Source organism: Cricetulus griseus, chromosome 7 (genome assembly GCF_003668045.3).
Source record: "Cricetulus griseus strain 17A/GY chromosome 7, alternate assembly CriGri-PICRH-1.0, whole genome shotgun sequence".
Lineage (NCBI taxonomy): Eukaryota > Metazoa > Chordata > Mammalia > Rodentia > Cricetidae > Cricetulus > Cricetulus griseus.
In genome coordinates, this window is record NC_048600.1 from 109854466 (window position 1) to 109873798 (window position 19333).

Below are 19333 nucleotides of genomic sequence, written 5' to 3' on the forward strand. Positions count from 1 at the left end.
CCAAGAATGTCACTGTCCTGCAGTTAAAGGTTGATGTCAGCCCCAAGGCCTTCTTTTTCTTGCTAAAGCTTCTATGATTCTTAGACACACACACACACACACACACACACACACACACACACACACCATACTTTGAAAAACCCAAGATCTGGTGATTATTGCCAAATTCAGCCGGGCATTGGTGGCGCACGCCTTTAATCCCAGCACTTGGGAGGCAGAGGCAGGCAGATCTCTGTGAGTTTGAGACCAGCCTGGTCTACAAGAGCTAGTTCCAGGACAGCCTCCAAAGCCACAGAGAAACCCTGTCTCGGGAAAAAAAAAATTCACCTTACGTTGCCCTTCTTCGTGTGAGCTTCATAAAATTTATGTTCCCCAGAGAGACTGTCCATATGAAACAGGCTTGGGGCAATGGCTCAGTAGAAAAAGTGCAGACCAGAGTTTGCATCCCTAGTACCCGCATAAAAGCTGGACAAAGTAACACTAGCCTATAAGCCCAGCACTGGGGGTGTGGAGACAGTCACAGTCCCCAGAGTTCACCAGCCAGCCAGCATAGCCTATAGGTGAGCTCCAGGTTCAAAGAGAGACCCTGCCTCAAAAACTAAGGTGGAGAACAAGCAATAGAGGAAGACTCCCAGTTCAAACTCTGGCCTACAAACACACACTCCCACATATGTATGCATGCACCCAAACACACACACAGGCAAGCACAAATACACACACAAAAATAACAACAACAAAACCCACCGCGTGGCTATCTCTTTATTGTCCCTTGTGAAATGACTGCATGCAAAGTAGGGTCTATTACTCATTGAAGCTTGTCCTTCCTGGTTGCTATTCATCTGACTTTTGATTATCTCAGTGTGGATTACCCAATTTAGAGTTTATATCCACTGCAAATTCCTAATTCCCCAGAGTCCTTTTCCTGCCAATCAGTGCATATTTAGGCTACCTCCCCTTACCACGAGTTAATGTATGGTTAGTCATTTTAAGCAATATTAGCATTAGATATAATTAGGAAGAAAATTAACTTTTTCCCCTAATCATATAGAAATTGTTGTATTTTGTGTTATGTTTCAACAATTACCCTTCTAGACTCCATCATTAATGTGAATAATCTAAAGTAGCTTAAGAGGAAATTCTATCAGGTTTAAACAAAACATTTTACTGTCATTCCTTTTAGGCGTGGAAAACATCTTAAGAGGGGCTCAGGAGCTGGATACCATCATCAAGCAAGGATACCTGGAGAAGAAAAGCAAAGGTATTAATTGGACCCATGAAGAGTGGATCATTCCAGGGGAGGGAGGGAGAGAGGAAAGAAGGGAGGGAGATCTTGCTAGACTATAGGATGTTTTCCCAGGGCCCAGTACTGTGCTAAGCCCAGATAAGGCAAAAAGCCAGAAAATGAAGGAAGTGTGGTATTAGTGTGTGTAACTAAACAGAGCAGGCCCAAATCTTCAGCAAACTGTGGGCTTCATTAGGATTGGTTCTAACCCAGTTGTGGCATCTTTAACTAGCACGTGGGAGGCAGAGACAAGCAGATCTTCATGAGTGGATGGATGGATGGATGGATGATATTCTTGTCCTCGTCTCTCAGTGTACTACCCATAAAGAGTGACACTGTAGCCAGAGGGTGGTGTTGGCACACACCTTTAATCTCAGCACTTGGGAGGCAGAGACAGATGGGTCTCTGGATTCAAGGCCAGCCTGGTCTACAGAGTGAGTTCCGGGATAGCCAGGACTACACAGAGAAACCTGGTCTTGAAAAAGAAAAGAAAGTAGCCTACTTCCAGATTTCAGACATACCCAATTCTTGACCCTTTAAATCATTCAATTAAAATAGGTACTACAAGGGTCAGAATCCTTGTTTCAATGCTCAACAAGCAAATTGGTTTACCACACATTCTCAGAAAGAAGAAGAACAAGAAAGTCCTTCTCCTGGCCATGGCCTGGAGGACATGGAGTATCATTTTGGTTCACGGAAAGCAACACATAAGGAAATGATGCTAGTTGGGTATAATGATGTTTGCCTATAATCCCAGCACTAGAGAGGTGGAGGCAAGAGGATAGCCATAGGTTTCAGGCTGGCCTGGATTACCCAGGGAGACTCTGTCTCTAAAATACAAACAAAGATGTCGTAGGAAGTTTGAACAATGCAGGGTAAGATTTGATCCTAAGGGATAGAAAGCAAGCTAGATGAAAAGATAGCCATGAAAGCAGAGGGGCAACCTTACTAAGAACGGGGGCCTGTGATGGAGTTCATCCTCGCCACTCAGTCAATATGGGATAACCTGTGGGAGTGAAAAGGAGGGTTTTACAGTCCATTAACCTGGGAAATAAAACAATAACCCACTCGACTGTGTTGTTGGATTTTACAGACTCTTGGGCGATTCTAGTTACCTGGATTTATGTCTCTTCTCTCTCCTCCACGTAGATCACAGCTTCTTTGGGTCAGAGTGGCAGAAGCGATGGTGTGTTGTCAGCAGAGGCCTCTTCCTCTACTATGCGAACGAGAAAAGTAAGTGTTCTCCACTTACTCGGCAGCACCCTCACTCCTGGATGCCAGAACTGCGATCTCTAGATAGCAGACCTTAACTAACACCCATAGAGCAAGAAGCTTAGCAAAGAAACAGACTTGGGTAACTAACGCCTTGCCCACCATCAAAAACACAGACCAGTTTAGCACTTTTTTCCTCTTTAAACACAAAGTGTGCTCAATATATGGATGGGTTATGGTCTATTGTGACTTACTACACAATACTATCGGAGTTGAATGGTTAAGCATTCTTTAAATAAATAAATAAATAAATAAATAAATAAATAGGCTGGAGAAATGGCTCACTGAATAAAATGCTTGCTGCATAAGCATGAGGACTTGAGTTCAAATCCCCAGAGCCCATGTAAAGCTAATGGTGGTCATACAGGTCTGTAACCCCAGTGCTTTCACAGTGAGACGGGAAGCAGAAGTTATAGTGAGATGAAAGTCAGAAAATACAAGGATCTGAGAGGAAAAACCAGGAGAATCCCCCAGAACCCTTAGACCTGCTGGCCTCGAGCACACAGCAGCAAACAAGAAACCCTTTCTCAAGCAGGTGGAAGACAAGAACCATCACCAAAAGCATGCTCTAACCTCCTTGTGTGCACTGTGGCTTGCATGCACCTGCACTCACAAACAGGACCACACGCACACATTCATGTGCAAGTGAGAACACACACACAGAGAGAGAGAGAGAGAGAGAGAGAGAGAGAGAGAGAGAGAGCGATGTTAAAACAAACAGCAACAACAACAACAGCAAGAAAAAAAATTAAGATGTCAAGCATGATAGCACACTCCTGCAGTCCCAACTGAGGCATGAGGATCACAAGAGTATCACATGTTCAATCCTAGCCTGAGCTATGTAGCAAGAGCCTGTTTCCAAAGCCAAGAACTGGAGATATAGCTCAGTGGTAGAGCACTTACCCAGTGTACTCAAGGCCCTGAATCAAATTCCTAGCACCACACACAAAATAATAACAATAATATAATAATAATAATTCTGAGAAAAATTTAAGCAGTGTTTAACAATATCCCAGAAATATAACCTTAGGGTTCAAACTCTTTAAGAACATATTCATAACTCTTGGGAAATAATAACCCAGTGGACATTCCTGGAGCCAGAGTGTTGAGGCCTAAAGAGTTGTACCCAGGAGACACCCTTCAGCCAGATGTCAGCAGTAACAGCCAAGTGTTGACTCAGAGGCAGTTTCTTAATGAGCCACCAAGTGCTAACGACCTCTCATCCACATTGAACACAGTTGCTTAGTCCCAGAGAGGGAAGAGAGGGTTTAAGCACAATTGGTGAGAACTACAAATAAATACAAGTTCAAAGTTATTACTGTAGGCCTGGTGGTGGTGGTACACACCTGTAATCCCAGCAATTGGAAGGTAGAGGCAGGCAGATCTCTGTTAATTCAAGGCCAACCTGATCTACAAAGCAAATTCTAGAGCTGTTACACAGAGAAACCCTGTCTCAAAAAAAGAAAAAGAAAAAAAAAGCCAACTCCCAGGGAGGGGATACCATTCTGCAGATTGGAATCAAGAGGGAGAGGAGATGAAGTTCTCAAAGGGGCTACCTTGGACTCGCCCACCTCCATGCAGAAACCAGAGGTAGTTCTACAAAGAAGATCTTAGATTTGCCTTCCAGTTATACACCGTTTGCCCTCCCTTCCTTTCTAAACTGTATTCTCCTGATGCCTGGACACCTAGCCTGAGAACAGTCTCCCAGCATCTTTAGTCCAACCATGGCAGAATGAACCACAGTTTTGCCAGTGACCTGGAATCCTTAGGATTTGTTGGTTTTGTAGCAACTGCCTCACTCTGTCCCTCCTCCTGAAGCAGTGTCACTGATCTCACCTTTGGACCATCGAGGAATCCTCAGAATTTTTCCCACTCAGGGGTAGTTGGAGTTAATGGCAGCCTGCTAGTGACCTTCCAACCCGCAGCCCACTTGCAAGTTCAGCAAGTGTGCATTCTCCTCTGAATTCTAGGCCTCGGGCTTGGAGGTACAGCTTAATTGGTAGATGCTTGCCTAGCATGCATGAAGCTCTGGGTTCGGTCCTCAGCACTGCATAAAACCAGTGTGATGGTGCATGCCTGTGATCTTGGTGCTCAGAAGGTAGAGTCTGGAGGATCTGGAGTTCAAGGCCATCCTCAACTGTGTAGGGAGTTAAAGGCTAGCCTGGGCTATATGAGACTCTGTCTCAAAAACTTGGCTAATTAATTAGTTAATTCTAGGCCTACAAGACAGACAGTCACCCCATGCTTCAAACTGGTATGATATCTGGACCACTGTAAAACTGTCCATCATTTCTCTTGCATTTAAATAAGTGGTCGGAAAGCTGGAAAAAAGGTCTCCATGGTTAAGAGCACTTATTGCTCTTGCAAAGGACCCAAGTTCAGTTCCTAGCATCCATGCAGGGTCGCATAGCCATCTGTAACTCCATTTCCAAGAGATCTGAAACCCTCATCTGTCCTCTGAAGACACCACACATGCTCATGGTACACATATATACATGCAAGCTAAACACCCATACACAGGGAATAAAAATAAATAAATGTCTTTAAAAAATGATAAGTGTAATAAGCTTGTTCCTAATTTGAACTAATAAAAAATGATAAGTGTTGGCATATCTGGGTATAAAGCCAAGTCTGTTCATTCAGAACTCAGGTCTTACGAGGTGGGGGGAATGGAGAGAGAGCAAGAGGCTAGGAGACTTTTATTGACCATTTTGCTGTCAGGGTGAAATAAAATCTGGCGACCAAAGAAGCAACAAAACATTTTAGTGGCCAGTTAGAACAAGGAGGGATACTTTAGCAAAAAAGATTCTGGTGTCAAAAAGCACTGTTGCATGGCTCCCCTCTCGCCAGTTACTCCTTATTGTGCCCAGGACATTTTCTCCGTGGGTATAGTGTTTGTGTGTTTCTTTTAGCTCAATCAGGTAAAAATAGAACCTCTCCCCCTCCCTCCCTCTCTGTCTCCTTCTCTTCCCCCCTCTCCCCCTCCCTTCCTCCCTTCTCTCCCCATCCATTTCTGCCCCTCCTTCTCTCTCTCTCTCTCTCTCTCTCCTCTCTCTCTCTCTCTCTCTCTCTCTCTCTCTCTCTCTCTCTCTCAATTGCCACCATCATCCAAAGGCATCTGAGGCCACAGGTTCAGTCTTTAGCACTGGATGGGGTGAGGGAAAGATTCAACTCCAATTCACTCCACTTGGCTCCACTTGGCAGAGGGCTCCGTCCTCACCCCTCTGCATGTTCTGTCTGAACCACAGAACACAGGCACAGCCTCTCTCGGGGAAATAGGGAAGAGTCCGATATTGTATTTGTTTAGAACAGAGATGACCCGCAGAGTGGCATCTCTTTTCCTTCATTTGGGGTCCCTTTCTCTTTGTCACCTTCCTCCTCCTCTCATGAGACCCTTCTTGGCTACTTTCCCCATTTACCTCTTGGAAGAGGATCCGATGCTGAGTTTGAATTATTCTTCCTCTAGCATAAATTCCCACCTGGCCCGCAGGGGAAGGATGAGCATTTGAGGTAGGGTATGGAAGGAGATTCAGGGGCTTGAGGATAACCTTCTGTGATGCTCTGCCCCTCCTTGAACGTGAGCTCTGCTGGCCCTGATAATAATGTTTGGGCTCTGTAATAGCTTTCAAGAGCCTCACGTTTACAGCCACTCTCCCAGCTGTAATAACTCCTGCTCTCTGTTATTATAGATCTCTTAACATTCTAATAAATTCTCCGTCTCTCTTGGACACTTTTGGTAAAATAACCTTTCATGTTGGATTCTCCTTGCTTGGTGCTGATCTGTCTGACGATGGCCATAACCTCTTCCCAGGTGTCCCTAAGAACCTTTCTTAGACAATTGTGGTTCCTCGGGGATGTAACAGCTGTTTGGTGCTTTTTATTTCCCTTACCAGAGAAGATGCCTTCCCTTCACTGTTGTGTCTCTCTGGAGATACAGGGAGCTTTGCTATTTTGCAGGCAAGCAGCCTAAAGGGACCTTCCTCATTAAAGGCTACAGTGTCCGGATGGCTCCCCACCTTCGAAAAGACTCCAAGAAAGAATCCTGCTTTGAACTGACTTCCCAGGATAGGCGCAGCTATGAGGTAGGGCGGCCTGGTGATCCTTATTAGCTTTGCATTTTCCTTGCTGTTGCATGTGAGCCATGGACACTGGTCATTCTGCTGGATCCTGTCCTGTGTGATATCCGCTCGTGTCTCACCAGCTAAGACCTGCTGTCCTGCTCCACCCTTTGCTGTGTCATGCTCCCCTCTCATCTGCTGCTAAGTTCACCCCTCGCCTATCTTCCCAGTAGCATCCCACAGGTGAGATTCTTGGTTATTACAACCCACAGTCCAATTCCTTGCTCACAGGCTGATTTCACCACTGAAGTTCCCATTCTCTCTGTTTTCCAACTGGTCAACCTATGTCCTTCCCTGAAACCCAAAATAAGCAACAGAATGAAAAATAACTTTTTCTGTGTTTGCCTTTCTGTCTAAAACCTCCCCTCTGGGCGTGGATATGCTATGTCTCTAGAAGAATTACCCAGCCCTTAATGGCAATGGTTTCAGAGCAGAAATAGTGAAGTCTGGCCTTGTCAATGAGAAACTTATTCCTCATTATGGTAATTTTATATATTTTTGAATATTCACTACTCCTTTTTAAAACTATGTCAGAGTGAATATATTGATATTCATCAAGTATGTATTTTACATATATGTGTATATTGTCTTGCAGATAATCTTTAATTTATCACATCTTCACCAAAGTTATGTAACTGAACTTTAGCTACCTTAGAAAAAAAGAAAAAACATACAAAAATTAAGTTAACAATTCTGTATTCTCAAATTTTCCTCCATACTCAACTTTTTGCCCTTGATAGTGTCTTGACAATAATTTGATAAAATGATTTATGTCTTCATTATGCAATATCCAGATGTTTTAAAGTTTAACTTAAACTTTATGTAACAGATGTATGCACTCAGCATGTTTCTAAGTTACTATTATTATTAAATTATAATATTACTAATTCCAGATCAAAGCTTATGTGAAAAGTTCAAACAATATCCCTAGAAACACTTTCTAGAACTGTGTGTTTTTTCAGAAACTACGACAATCCTCGAGAGATGATTCAGATGACTCAAGGTTGTTACACAACCAGGAAAAGCTGAGTTCAAATCCAGAACCCATGTAACAAGCCAGATGTGGTCTCATGCACTCCTTTAAGACTAGAACCATGGGGGATAGAGAGAGACCCAAGGATTTCTGGGGCCTGCTGAGTGCCAGCCTAACCAAAAAACACGAGCCCAAAGTTCAAGGAGAGACTCTGCCTCAAAGGAATAATGTTGAAAGTTATAGAGGAGAACATCAATGCCCTCTGGCTTCTGTGTGTATACAAAGAGTATGCATACTTGCTTGCACACACACACACACACAATGATAATGAACCTGTATTTCTTATGCAGCATGTGCTTTTATCGAACCCTAATGGCCATAGAATTAAAATGTTCTTTCATTTCAAGTTGATTTGTTTTAAAAATTGCAAAGGGTTGGTGCTTGGCTACTCAATTTTGTGAATCAGAATGTGGACTGTTTGCTTGCCTGTCTTTCACCCAGTGAATCTAAACCATCACTCTGAGCCGTGGATTCTTCCTTTGGTCCTTTCTTCCTCTCTTTATTTATTCCCACGGCCATCACAGTAGCTAACTCCCTATCACTTCACCCAGAGGGCTCTTAAACAGCTTCCTAATTGGTCTTCAGTCTCCAGATATCCCTAGTCCAATCCTTCCTAGCCACAGCTACTGATAGAATCACCCACACTCTTTGCTAGATCTGACAGTGGCTTCCTGTTGCCTACATTTTATGTCTAGGCAGACTCCTCCTGCCTGACCCTCTGTTCTCACCTGTACGTGTTCTCCAGTCCACCTGACCTGCTTGTAGTCGTTCATGCGATGTTCTCTCTGCTCACATGGTTCCCATGGCTGAAGTGTTCAGCTCCCTCCATTCCTTTCCATCAATTCTCTTAAAAAACAACCAAAACAACATTACTTCAGCAATCCACTGTCCCCCAAGCCTGCTCTAAGCAAAAATAAGTGCTCCCTGCCTCTTCCCAACATCCTGCTGTGGAATAGGAGTACTCAACTTTGCATGCACAAGGCCTCTAGTATCAGCCCTGACACTGAAACACAAATCCCCTTACTGTCAAAGACCCTTCCCTTGTAGTATTCCCATCTCGTGTCCATGTTGATTTGCTTTTTTCCCCCATAAACTTTTCTCCCATGAATCTCTGATGAAAAAGTAATCAAATGAGCGGATATACAAGAACATAAGCATCCAGACTTAAAGCTGTCCTCCTTGGTGTGTAACTTTGCTGAAGGCATTAAGTAAGCAGCTGTGTGAGATGTTTTGGTCTTTTTTTTTTTTTCTAAATGGCAAAGAGATGGAGAATCCTAAGCTTCATGCTCGGTTCTGAAACCCAGAATCCTTTGAGTCTATTTAGCAGGAGTCATAGCAGTTTTAGTGAAGGTGGTGGCTAAATTAATCCCCTCGTTCTTCTCTAGTTTACAGCTCTTAGTCCAGCTGAAGCCAGAGACTGGGTGGATCAAATAAGTTTCTTGTTAAAAGGTAAGAGCTATCATTTCAAATACATATGCTACATGAGTGGATTTGCAGCTGAAGTTCTGTTTTGAAAGTTTAATCTATAGGTGCCCATATGTGTTCTTCTTCCTGACCCTCTATTCTCTCCTACCCCATACTGCCCTTATTTATAACAACAAATGATACCATATATGAACGAGAAGGCAAGGCAGTGACCCACCTGGAGATCCCCTCTGATGTCATTGCTTACCCGATGAGGCCATGCAGACAAGCCTATAATACTAGTCATCGTGTGGAAAAGATTCTGAAAGCCAGTTTTTAGCTCAAGTCACTGTCCCCCAACCCCTTTTATTCATAAGGAAGGGTAATTCATAATAACCATCATCTAATTGAGATCCAAAACCCTCCCTCTCCTCTCCTCCTCTTTTTAGTTTTGTTTTTGTCCTAGTTTTGTCCTAGACTCATCTTGGTGGGCATCAGGGACACTGGACATTAAAACGAAATTGCTGTTTCCCAAGCCACAGTAAAACATTCCTTGCCTTGGGATGGCAAGAGTCCTGCCTGATGAGGTTAAACAGCTGTTCTTAGAATACCCTCTACCAGCCAGCCTGCAGGCCTGGTGCAGCAGCCACAATGGCCCAGGAAGCTTTGCCTGGGAGTGGCCTAGCAGGTAGATTTGGCCAAAGAGGATGCTCATAGGCCATCCTAGCTAAACCCTGCCAGGGCAAAACATAAGAACACCAACTTTGTGCATGGCCCAGGACAGAGGTGCACAGCCACCTAAAATCACCAAGCTTTCTCATCACGGTTTATTATTCTGCAGTAAGATTTTATTGTGGATTAAAAAGCAGGAAGCAGTGGAGCCTTAATTACAAGAATTGCCTCTTTTTCTCACTTATACCTCTGCTGTCACAAAAACAAACTGTGGTGAGCACCGACAGCATCTCCTATAATAGACTGGAACTAGGCAAACATGAGCATTGATGGTGAGGCTACAGGGTACACTCTCATCTAGGTGCCTAGGATTTATGCGTGTAATATACCCCTAAGTGTGTAAACCTCCATAAAACCCAAAGCAGCTTTATTGAGCTGTACCCTGTGGTACCTTCAGAATCTCACATTGAAGAAATTATTCATTCCATTTTACTTTAAAACAAACAAAATAATAACATATGGTTGAAGCCGCAAATGTGCCTTTGATCCTTTCCCCATATGAAGTCACCAGAATTCAGATGAAATTTGTTGGGAAATCTTTATTAAAAGCCTAATCAAGCCAAACAGTTTTATTGTGTTTTGAAATAAACTGCTCAAGTCTCTCCATCCTCCCCTTCCCCAGAGTACACTCACTGTGCTCATGGGTCCTGCAGGGGCCCCTCGGTGGGGGCTTCCAGGAGCACACCAAGGCAGAGAATGAGCTTAACCCCCCACCCCTGCCAGAATTGAAACCAATCTTCCTCCCTGCCCTGGCGCTCACCAGCGCTGTAATGGCTGAATGTCCTCTACTCAGTGACCCAATTTAAGGTCAGCCAGGCCATAAAAGGACATAGTAACTGTGCTGTTTAGCCATTCCATTTGGTCGCATGACAGTGGTGTTTTTCCACACCCCCCATTTTTTTTCTCCTGCTGCTTTCTCCCTGTTTTTCTTCCCTCTCCACAAACAAATTTGTCTGAATTCTACAATGAGACCATCGGGAGAAGAGCTTCCAAGAGCTCAGGCTCCACCATAGTGGCCCTGGCTCTGTCACCTTCGAGAACTCGGGGCCATCACTCACGCATTGGTTTTCTGCTTGATGAACAGAGCATAGCACCCTGGCAGTGCCTCATCCGGCCTCTTTTCTTTCCTTCACCTTGTGTTTTCATTCACACACCCATACTTTCCAGGCCTCTTCATTCTGACCAAGTTTTATTGCCAGAGACGATTTATGTTGGTGGCTTAAACCTGATGCAGTCCCGGGCTGGCCTCTTCTGTAGATTCCTGCCACCGAGGCCTGTCTTAGAAATAACCGCACTTAGCCTAGCATTTCATTTTCTTCTGACACGTTTTACTCTCATCCCCCCTCTCTGCACCCAGCCTCGTTCCTTTTTTTTTTCTTTCTACCTTTACTCATTCTTATCTTTGCCTTGGCAGATCTGAGCTCCTCAACCATTCCCTGTGAAGAGGAAGAGGAAGAGGAGGAGGAAGAGGAGAAAGAGGAAGAAACATACGATGACATTGATGGCTTTGACTCCCCAAAGTCTGGTTCCCAGTGCAGAGCCAAGACCTTGCCTGAGCCTACAGATGAAGAAGAGGACATTTATGAAGTCCTGCCAGGTGAAATATTTTCATCTCCTAATTACCCACCTCCCCCTATTTTCAAAAACTCTTGACCTGGTGGAAGAATGAGACAGTTCCCCAAAAAAGTCTGCAGAGGACAGTGTAGGAAGTTCATGACTCCCTGTAGAGTGGCTCTGCCTTGCTCTGGGAGCAAGATGAAGCCCACCAAGGTGTCTTTCATCTGTGCCACATGAAGTCATCTGTTCCTGTGCCTCTAAGGTTAAAGGCCAGAGAACACTCCCTCTGGTTTTCATTGGTTTACCATGAGTTTGGGGGTGAATTATCATAACTCTCTTGTTGTCACTTATTTTCTGTAGGATCAAGAGAAGGACAAAAAGTTGTCTCAAAGGTACAGAGGCTTTAAAAAGTCTGAATTATACAAATGCCAACAAACCATTTTAGTGATACAGTAAAACTCTGATAGAACACAACTCATTCTTGTCCAAAACCAAAATATCACCTGAGAATAAACCAACCCCGCTTGCCTCCGCCACTGTGGCAGGAGGTCTCTCGATGGAGCCCTTGCCTTCAGAAGGCAGGCTCACTAGCATCTCAGAAAACGCACAGTCATCTCTGCTTCCACGGAGCCACTTCTGGTGGGGATCCAGCAGCTGGTGAACAGTGCAGAGCACAGTGGGGGTCAGACTGGAAAACCAAAGCCTGAGCCTTTTAATTGTGAGGTACTTAGACAATGGGGAAGCTGAATCTTCAAGTCCATTCAGAAAGCGCTGCGATGGAAATTTGCCAGGAGTTTAGTGCTCTGCTAAGAAATTCAAATTAAGCCAAAATTTATAGCAATGGAAACCTGCATCCCAGATGAACCTAGGAACTAAGGTGAATCTAACACTTAGGCCCCTGAAGACAGGGTCCCGTGCTAAAAGCATCATCAGTAAATAATTACATTTCAAGGCTCCCTAAGAAGAGGGTCCAACCATCTTAAGTAGGCGTACCCTATTTGTCTCTTGCCTGAAAGAGAAGCCACGTCATTGCCCCCAGTCAAGATGCAAGGCTGTGTCCACACAACCCCACCTAGGAGAGTCCACTCCTTCCCCTTGCTCCTGCAGGGAGCAAGAAGACTTGCCTCTGCCAGTCTCTGCTTCCCCAGCCTTTTTTGTTGTGTTTTATTATGCAAATGATATCTTGGTTGAGGTCGAGCCATTTCTTGTGTCTGAAGTTAAAAAAAAAAAAAAAAAAGATGATAATTTCCTCAGCAAGTCATCGTCGTTAATGAAGTTTTACAAAAACAGATACAACCAAAGGAAAATAAAATTTCACAGGTGATAAATTTTTCCAATTTCCCTGGCAGAATTCGATAGGATTGTTAAATTAAGAGTGAAGGTGTCTGTTAGAAAGCAACGAGCAGTGATGGGTAATTTTATAGAGTGGAAAATTGAATCAAATTGCTACATTAAAACACAGCTCCTCTGAGAATCCTCCCTTTCACAGCCTGTGCCATTGCAACAGCAGGGTGCAGAGACGATCTAATTCACCACACTCCCTAAAAGGAGATGCACTCTCCAACTTGGCCAGCGTCTTCCCAGTGAGTTTACATTCAGCTCACTCCTGCCTGGGCTCTGGGACAGATCCAGGTGAGGCTCCACCTTAGGTTCCAACTGGGGAAGAGTGTTTGGGGACACCGCCCTGGACCACTCTGCCTTCTGGCGTGCAAAGGAGATGTGTGTAGTGTTCAAAGAAGCCAGGAAGGGTGGAGCTGATGCCCAAGGATGGAGAGCAGAGGGAAAGAGGCCTCAGAAAACAGGATGAGTTTGAGGCCATCACCTTATTCTGGGACAAGGAGTATTCAGGGACAAGGAGTGTTCCACTGGCTTCTCAGTGGTACAAGCTTCTCCTGCCTCCTGAATGCCCACCCTCTGCTGGGGTCTGGGGAACCCCTCCAAACCTCTCACTGCTTATATAAAGAATGGACCCAAGGGCATGGAGGTTTGTCCACCTTCTCAACCCTGTGCCCACAGCTATCCACAGAAAGTGAGGCAGCCATACTATAAAAAAGCCAGGATCAAATCAGGCAGTGATGGCACATGCCTTTAATCCCAGCACTGGAGAAGCAGAAGCAGGTGGATCTCTGTGAGTTTGAGGCCAGCCTGGTCTACAGAGTGAGTTCCAGGACAGCCAAAGCTACAGAGAAACCCTGTCTTGAAAAACAAAAAAGAAAGGAAGGATGGAAAGAAGGAAGGGAGGGAGGGAGGGAGGGAGGGAGGAAAGGAGGGAGGGAGGGAGGAAGGGAGGAAGGAAGGAAGGAAGGAAGGAAGGAAGGAAGGAAGGAAGGGAGGGAGGGAGGAAGGAAGGAAGGCAGGCAGGCCAGGTTCTCTGGCTGCAGGTTAAAAGGACAGCAGCTACCTTGCCTGTGCTTCTAATAAACAAAAGCCAAAATCCACCACAGTTCTTACAGACAGCATGAGGGGTGGGGGTGGGGTATAGAGGCCTTTAATTGTCATGTGATTATTCCAGTCCTGTGTCTCCATCATCCAAGCTTTCTAGCACTCCACGATTGTAGCTTCTGAAATTGCTGTGTGAGTTTTGCATCTGTCACACTACAGTCCTCAAGAGAAGGAATGTGAGGGGCCTAGCATCATCTTCCCACCCCACCCCCACCCACTCCCCTCCGTGCCAGCCACCACCTACTGAAAATCAGCCTGTGGGGGGACAGCTAGAGGCAACTGGCACAAAGCTGGCTGTAAGTCAGAGTGGATCTGCACTGGCACCTGCTAGCTGGGAGAACTTGAGCAGGCTCCTTGCCGTCTCTGTCCATGGGAAAATGGGAAAAGCAATGCAGCATCCTAGAGGGTTTTGGGGGGCATGGAGCCTGAAAATCCTGAGTGTGCACTCAGCGCAGAGCACTGGCATAGGCAGAGCAAGCAAATGCTGGTAGCATTCACCTGGTGGTGTGCAATAGGAAATATTACTTCCTCAAAAAGTTAGGGGATGGATAGGTCCTGCCCTCCCCAGCCAGACCCAAATGCACGGTCCAGTTAGGCATTTGCGACTTTGTGTATGGAGCATATGTGAATCTGAAAATCCGAACAGATGGAATGTGGAGAGCGCCTTCTGCTCAGGCCCTTGTTTTCCTTCCTACCAAGAGGCCAGGTGCTGGGTGGAGGGGCAGCCAACAGCAGCACTGGATTGTGCTAGCACTGCATACCACGTCCGATAGTCAAATGGATCGGCTCTCTAGCGTGTTGGTTTCGCTACAGCAGGTGAACAAGCTTTGTGAAGGATTTTTAGTGTTGGCAGGTCTGCTGACCCTGCTCTTTGGGGGAGGGCCCTATGCAAGTCCTCACTGTGGCTGTGAGGAAAGGCTTGTTAAGTGAGGCTTCCCTTCCCACGTGTAATTTAAATGGGCTTCTAGAAGAGTGAAAAGAATACACAACATATACCAGGTCAATAAAAAATTCACCTAACCAAAATAATGTCTGGGTCATCAACTTAAATGCACAACATCACATTAATCATGCCATAATTGGCATTGGCCACATGGCTAGCACTCTTGTCTCCAGGAGAGAAAAACAAAGCACTCAAGGTTTTCAGCCAGACCACAAAAAAATGTTAGTCCTGGAAAATATGGCTTCAAAGCTGGTAACCACTGGGATTTCTGAACATTCCTACTGAGCATATGGGGACCCTTGAGTTTTAAGATTTCATTTTTAGTAGATCAAACTACAGAGAATGACCAAGAAGTATGAAAGCCAAATGCTAAAATGAGGCTTTGGGCTGGAGAAGTGGCTCAGTGGTTAAGAGCACCTGCTGCTCTTCCAGAGGACTGGCCTCAGGCCCCAGCATCCACATTGGACAGCTGACAACTCCAGCTCCAGAGGGTTTTGTGCCCTCTTCTGGCCTCCATAGGAACCTGCATTTGCTTGACAGACACACACACACACACACACACACACACACACACACACACACACACACACACTCACACAAAAAAATAAATAAATAAATAAATAAATATGAAAATGAATCTTTAAAAAAAACAGATTTTCCTAGACCTTTTTTCATCTTCTTTGGAGTCGTTCTGCAGGCCAGCACAGGCCCAGATCCACAATTCAAGGTGCCATATAAGGACATCTTTTATCAGGTCCTGCATTGTCTGGAGCCGCAAGGCTAGAAGCCAGTAAGGCATCTAAGACCATAAGAGAGCTGTTACTGGGGCCTTGTATTAGCTATAATGGCAGCAGGATCCAGCTGTGTTCTCTAGAGAGTCCCCAAAAAACAAACAGAAAGAGACAAAGAGGCCTTTCTGGAAATCTCTGTGCACATTCTGAAGTTACCCACACTGCCCCAGAGGGTTGTTACAGACCCAGAAACCAGATTGCTTTATGATAAAGCATATAACTGTGTTTTTTTTTTTAATTAGAGTAAAATGGAAACAACATTCTGTGGGATTATCTTTCCCCTGTATAAGTTGTCTGGGCACACAACAAAAAGAAATGGTGACAGAAATCTAAAGGAAGAAAAAATACAAAACAAACCAAGCCCAAAACACAAAACGTATGAATCAGTTCCATTCCTAGCCTCCTCCAAGCCTCCTGGCCTCTTGTCTTCCTCATCCTGCTCACTTGTCTCTGTCTATCTGTCTGTCTGTCTACATTCTGAGCAATAGCCATGGGGTACTGCTGGGCCAGCAGCAGCTAAAACCATGTTGTTTCTTCTATCTAGCATGTCCCCCAATGTCTGCTCAGATGTGACATCCTCAGGTGTGACATCCTCTCAGACTCCACTGAAATTAAGCTCTGTCTCTGATCATGCTGACTTATATTCATGTCCTTCTCCCCAGTTAGTAGGTACTCAGTTACTACTTCTAGAATTGAATTCTATGTGTTCCAAGTGTTGCTATTAGCACAAATTGAGTTTAAAACTTATACATCGACCATACCATGGAGACAGGATGGAAGTGTTGAGAGGTAGCCATTGAGATTACCCAATACACAGCAGAGAGTAAATGTGTTCTTAGCCTCTTGCTCATATGTTCTATTGTTGTCTAGAGCTGCTGTATCATGCAAGGGTCTATAGCTTGTCTGGGCATGCCAGCGACTGGTTTATTTCTATTTTTCTAGACCCTTTGCACATCAAGCCTCCCTGTATTTCTCTTGCAGCTGTCACCACAGCATCTTGACATCTGGCTGCATGTTAATACGCTTAGCATTTTTTTTAAGTTTTTTGTTTGGAGAAAATACTTTTCCCTCTTTTTGATGTGATCACACACACACACACACACACCCGTCCGTTCTTTCTGGCATCAGTTTAGTCAATGTCAGGGGTGGGTGGCAGAGCCACACTTCAAAAAGGACTCAGGTGTCAGAGGCAGCTAGCACCTCTCTGTCCCTCCTAGGTGGATTCTGTGTCCTGTTCCTCTCAGCCTCTCATTAGTGTCCCTGACACTGTGCCAAGAATGTTGATTGAAATTGACTCTCCGGATCCTGATGCTCATTTGTGATGCCCCATGGTTCCCTCACATGCTCACACAGTTAACAGAATCTTCTTCAACTGTTTTCCCAATTGAGATGAGATATTTGGGAATCAAGTAGAGCATTTAATGTAATAAGTGGGCAGTAATCTTCAGAGGTTAATTTGTTTAAAGCCTGTGTAAGATTGGGGTCCCATATGCCCTGTTAGGAGCAAGAACCATTATAATCTATTACTGTTTAAAGTTGAGCTAGCACATAAATTTTAATTCTCTCTTAAATGAAGATGTATTTCCATAGATGTAATGCTAAAATGCCTAGTAATATTCTTATAAGGAAGTCCAATGAGCTCTTTAACCTAAAATATATATATATATATATGTGTGTGTGTGTGTGTGTGTGTATGTGTGTGTGTGTGTGTGTGTGTGTTTTCTCAAAATGGTCTTTTAAAATGAAAATCTCAGGCCAACAAGATGCCCCAGTAGGTAGAGGCCTGTCTCCCAAGCCATATGACCCACATGGTAGAAGAAGAGAAGTAACTCTCTCAAGTTATCCTGTGACAGCCACACATACAACCTGATGCAGGTGAGCACATGTATACACACACACACACACACACACACACACACACACACACACACACAATAATAATAAATAATAATAAAGCTCCCCCTACAGAGTAACAAAAATAAGAAATTTAACTCCCTAACCTACCCCTCTTTTTAAGCAAAAAGCCTTTTTTATTGGAGGCCAGCCTGGTCTACAGAGTGAGTTCCAGGACAGGCTCCAAAGCTACAGAGGAACCCTGTCTCAAAAAGAACAAAAACAAAATCCCAGTAACATTATAATTGTCTTGACTTTGGAACTTGAGAGATACCAGTTTGGTGTCACAGAAGGGTCTGAGATAGATTGTATCAAACCCTCTGAAGCTAAAATGGTACCAAAAGCTGTGCTCTTCCTAACCAACTGTAGAAGGGGCTTCCTCCACTGTGTGTTGGGACCCCATCCTCAGACCTCCTGAGATGCCCCAGACATAGTCCCAGGCCCAGCAAGGCTTCTTAACTGGAGACCACTTTCAACCACCAGAGGACGAGGCAGATGAAAAGAAGTGGAGACCGGAGCTTCCCGTTCATATCCATCACCAGAGGGCCCGGTAGCGGTGACAAATAACACACATGCTTAATGGCCAGCATCTTTCTTTCTTTCTAGGTGACTATAAAGGTGCAATGGAAACCAGAGAATCTGTTCTGGGATCTGGGAGTGAAGTGAACAAAGCACCATGCTTTTTTGTTGTTGTTGTTGTTGTTGTTTGTTGTTGTTGTTTTTTGTTTTGGATCATGACTAGATTGAGTGCTATTGCCTGAAAGGATAAAGGAATCAAGTTTTAGTTTTCATTTTTATCATTGCAAATACATTTACATTCCCGTTTTTTACAAATGCAAAGAGCAGGCAGGCCACTTTCAATAATTTATTTTAAAATCAATGCTAATGAGGTTATGTCTCGTCAGTGGCCGAGTTTTACAATAAAGTCTGATTTATTTAGAAAAGATCTTTGGTGTAGCTTCCCATCTAATGGCGGTGGGAAGGAGGTGGAGTAGCAGGCATGGTGACCCTCCAACTTCAGATCCAATTTGTAATTCACAGCGGAGATCTGACCCAATTTACATTGATTAGCATTGGGAGGAAGAGACAGCTGTGCACGGACAGCAGAGGTAGGAGAAACGCTCTCTGCAAAAGTGCTTAAGCGCAGCACATTATTGGTCCTTGTGATTGAGTTGTTTGATACCAGGAAAAGAGCTGCTTGCTGTCCAAATTATTGGGCATCTTTACAAGGAGGATGCACCAACTCACCCTCTTAATATTGTCAATCCTATAAAATTGGCCCCACCACAAAAAAAGGGAAAGCATCGTAGCACAAGAGGGGAGGAAGGGGACAGTAGTGAGAAGACTGTGAAAAGAATGTGTTTAGTATGATTTATCTATGCGTGCCCTGGTTCCGACATTTGATCTCATTCCCCCATTACCTTACATCTTTGTACCTCAAGGTAGGGTTGGGAAGCACTAGAGATGGGAAGGGGAGAAAGTCCCCGCTGCTGGACCTTAGGCAGTCATAAGAATCCTTCAGAGGGCCGAAGAGATGGCTCAGCAGTTAAGAGCACTGGTTGCTTTTCCAGAGGACCAGGGTTCAATTCCCAGAACCCACATGGCAGTTCACAAATACCTATAACTCCAGTCCAAGGGGATCAAACATCCTCTTCTATGGGCACCAGGCACACGTGTGGTACGCATACATATATATAGGTGAAATATTCATGCACATAAAATAATAAAATATTTTTTTTAAATTCCTTTAAAGTGCTCCTTTTCCATGGGATGTAGGGCAAGTGTGTGTGTGTGTCTGTCTGTCTGTCTGTCTGTCGTCTGTCTGCCTGAGTGTTCTGTGTAAGAGAAAAGGAGAAGAGGGGATAG

At 44.5% G+C, this 19333-nt stretch overlaps 1 protein-coding gene across 1 annotated transcript in view; it reads left to right on the top strand.

Moving 5' to 3' along the window:
- Skap1 (src kinase associated phosphoprotein 1) overlaps window positions 1-19333 on the top strand; it is a 270687-nt gene that overhangs the window by 218126 nt on the left and 33228 nt on the right. The window contains exons 5-9 of the mRNA XM_035448147.1: window positions 1181-1258; window positions 2432-2515; window positions 6512-6636; window positions 9091-9154; window positions 11256-11438. Coding sequence (XP_035304038.1) covers window positions 1181-1258; window positions 2432-2515; window positions 6512-6636; window positions 9091-9154; window positions 11256-11438 — 534 coding nt within the window. The remainder of the gene's footprint in view (window positions 1-1180; window positions 1259-2431; window positions 2516-6511; window positions 6637-9090; window positions 9155-11255; window positions 11439-19333) is intronic.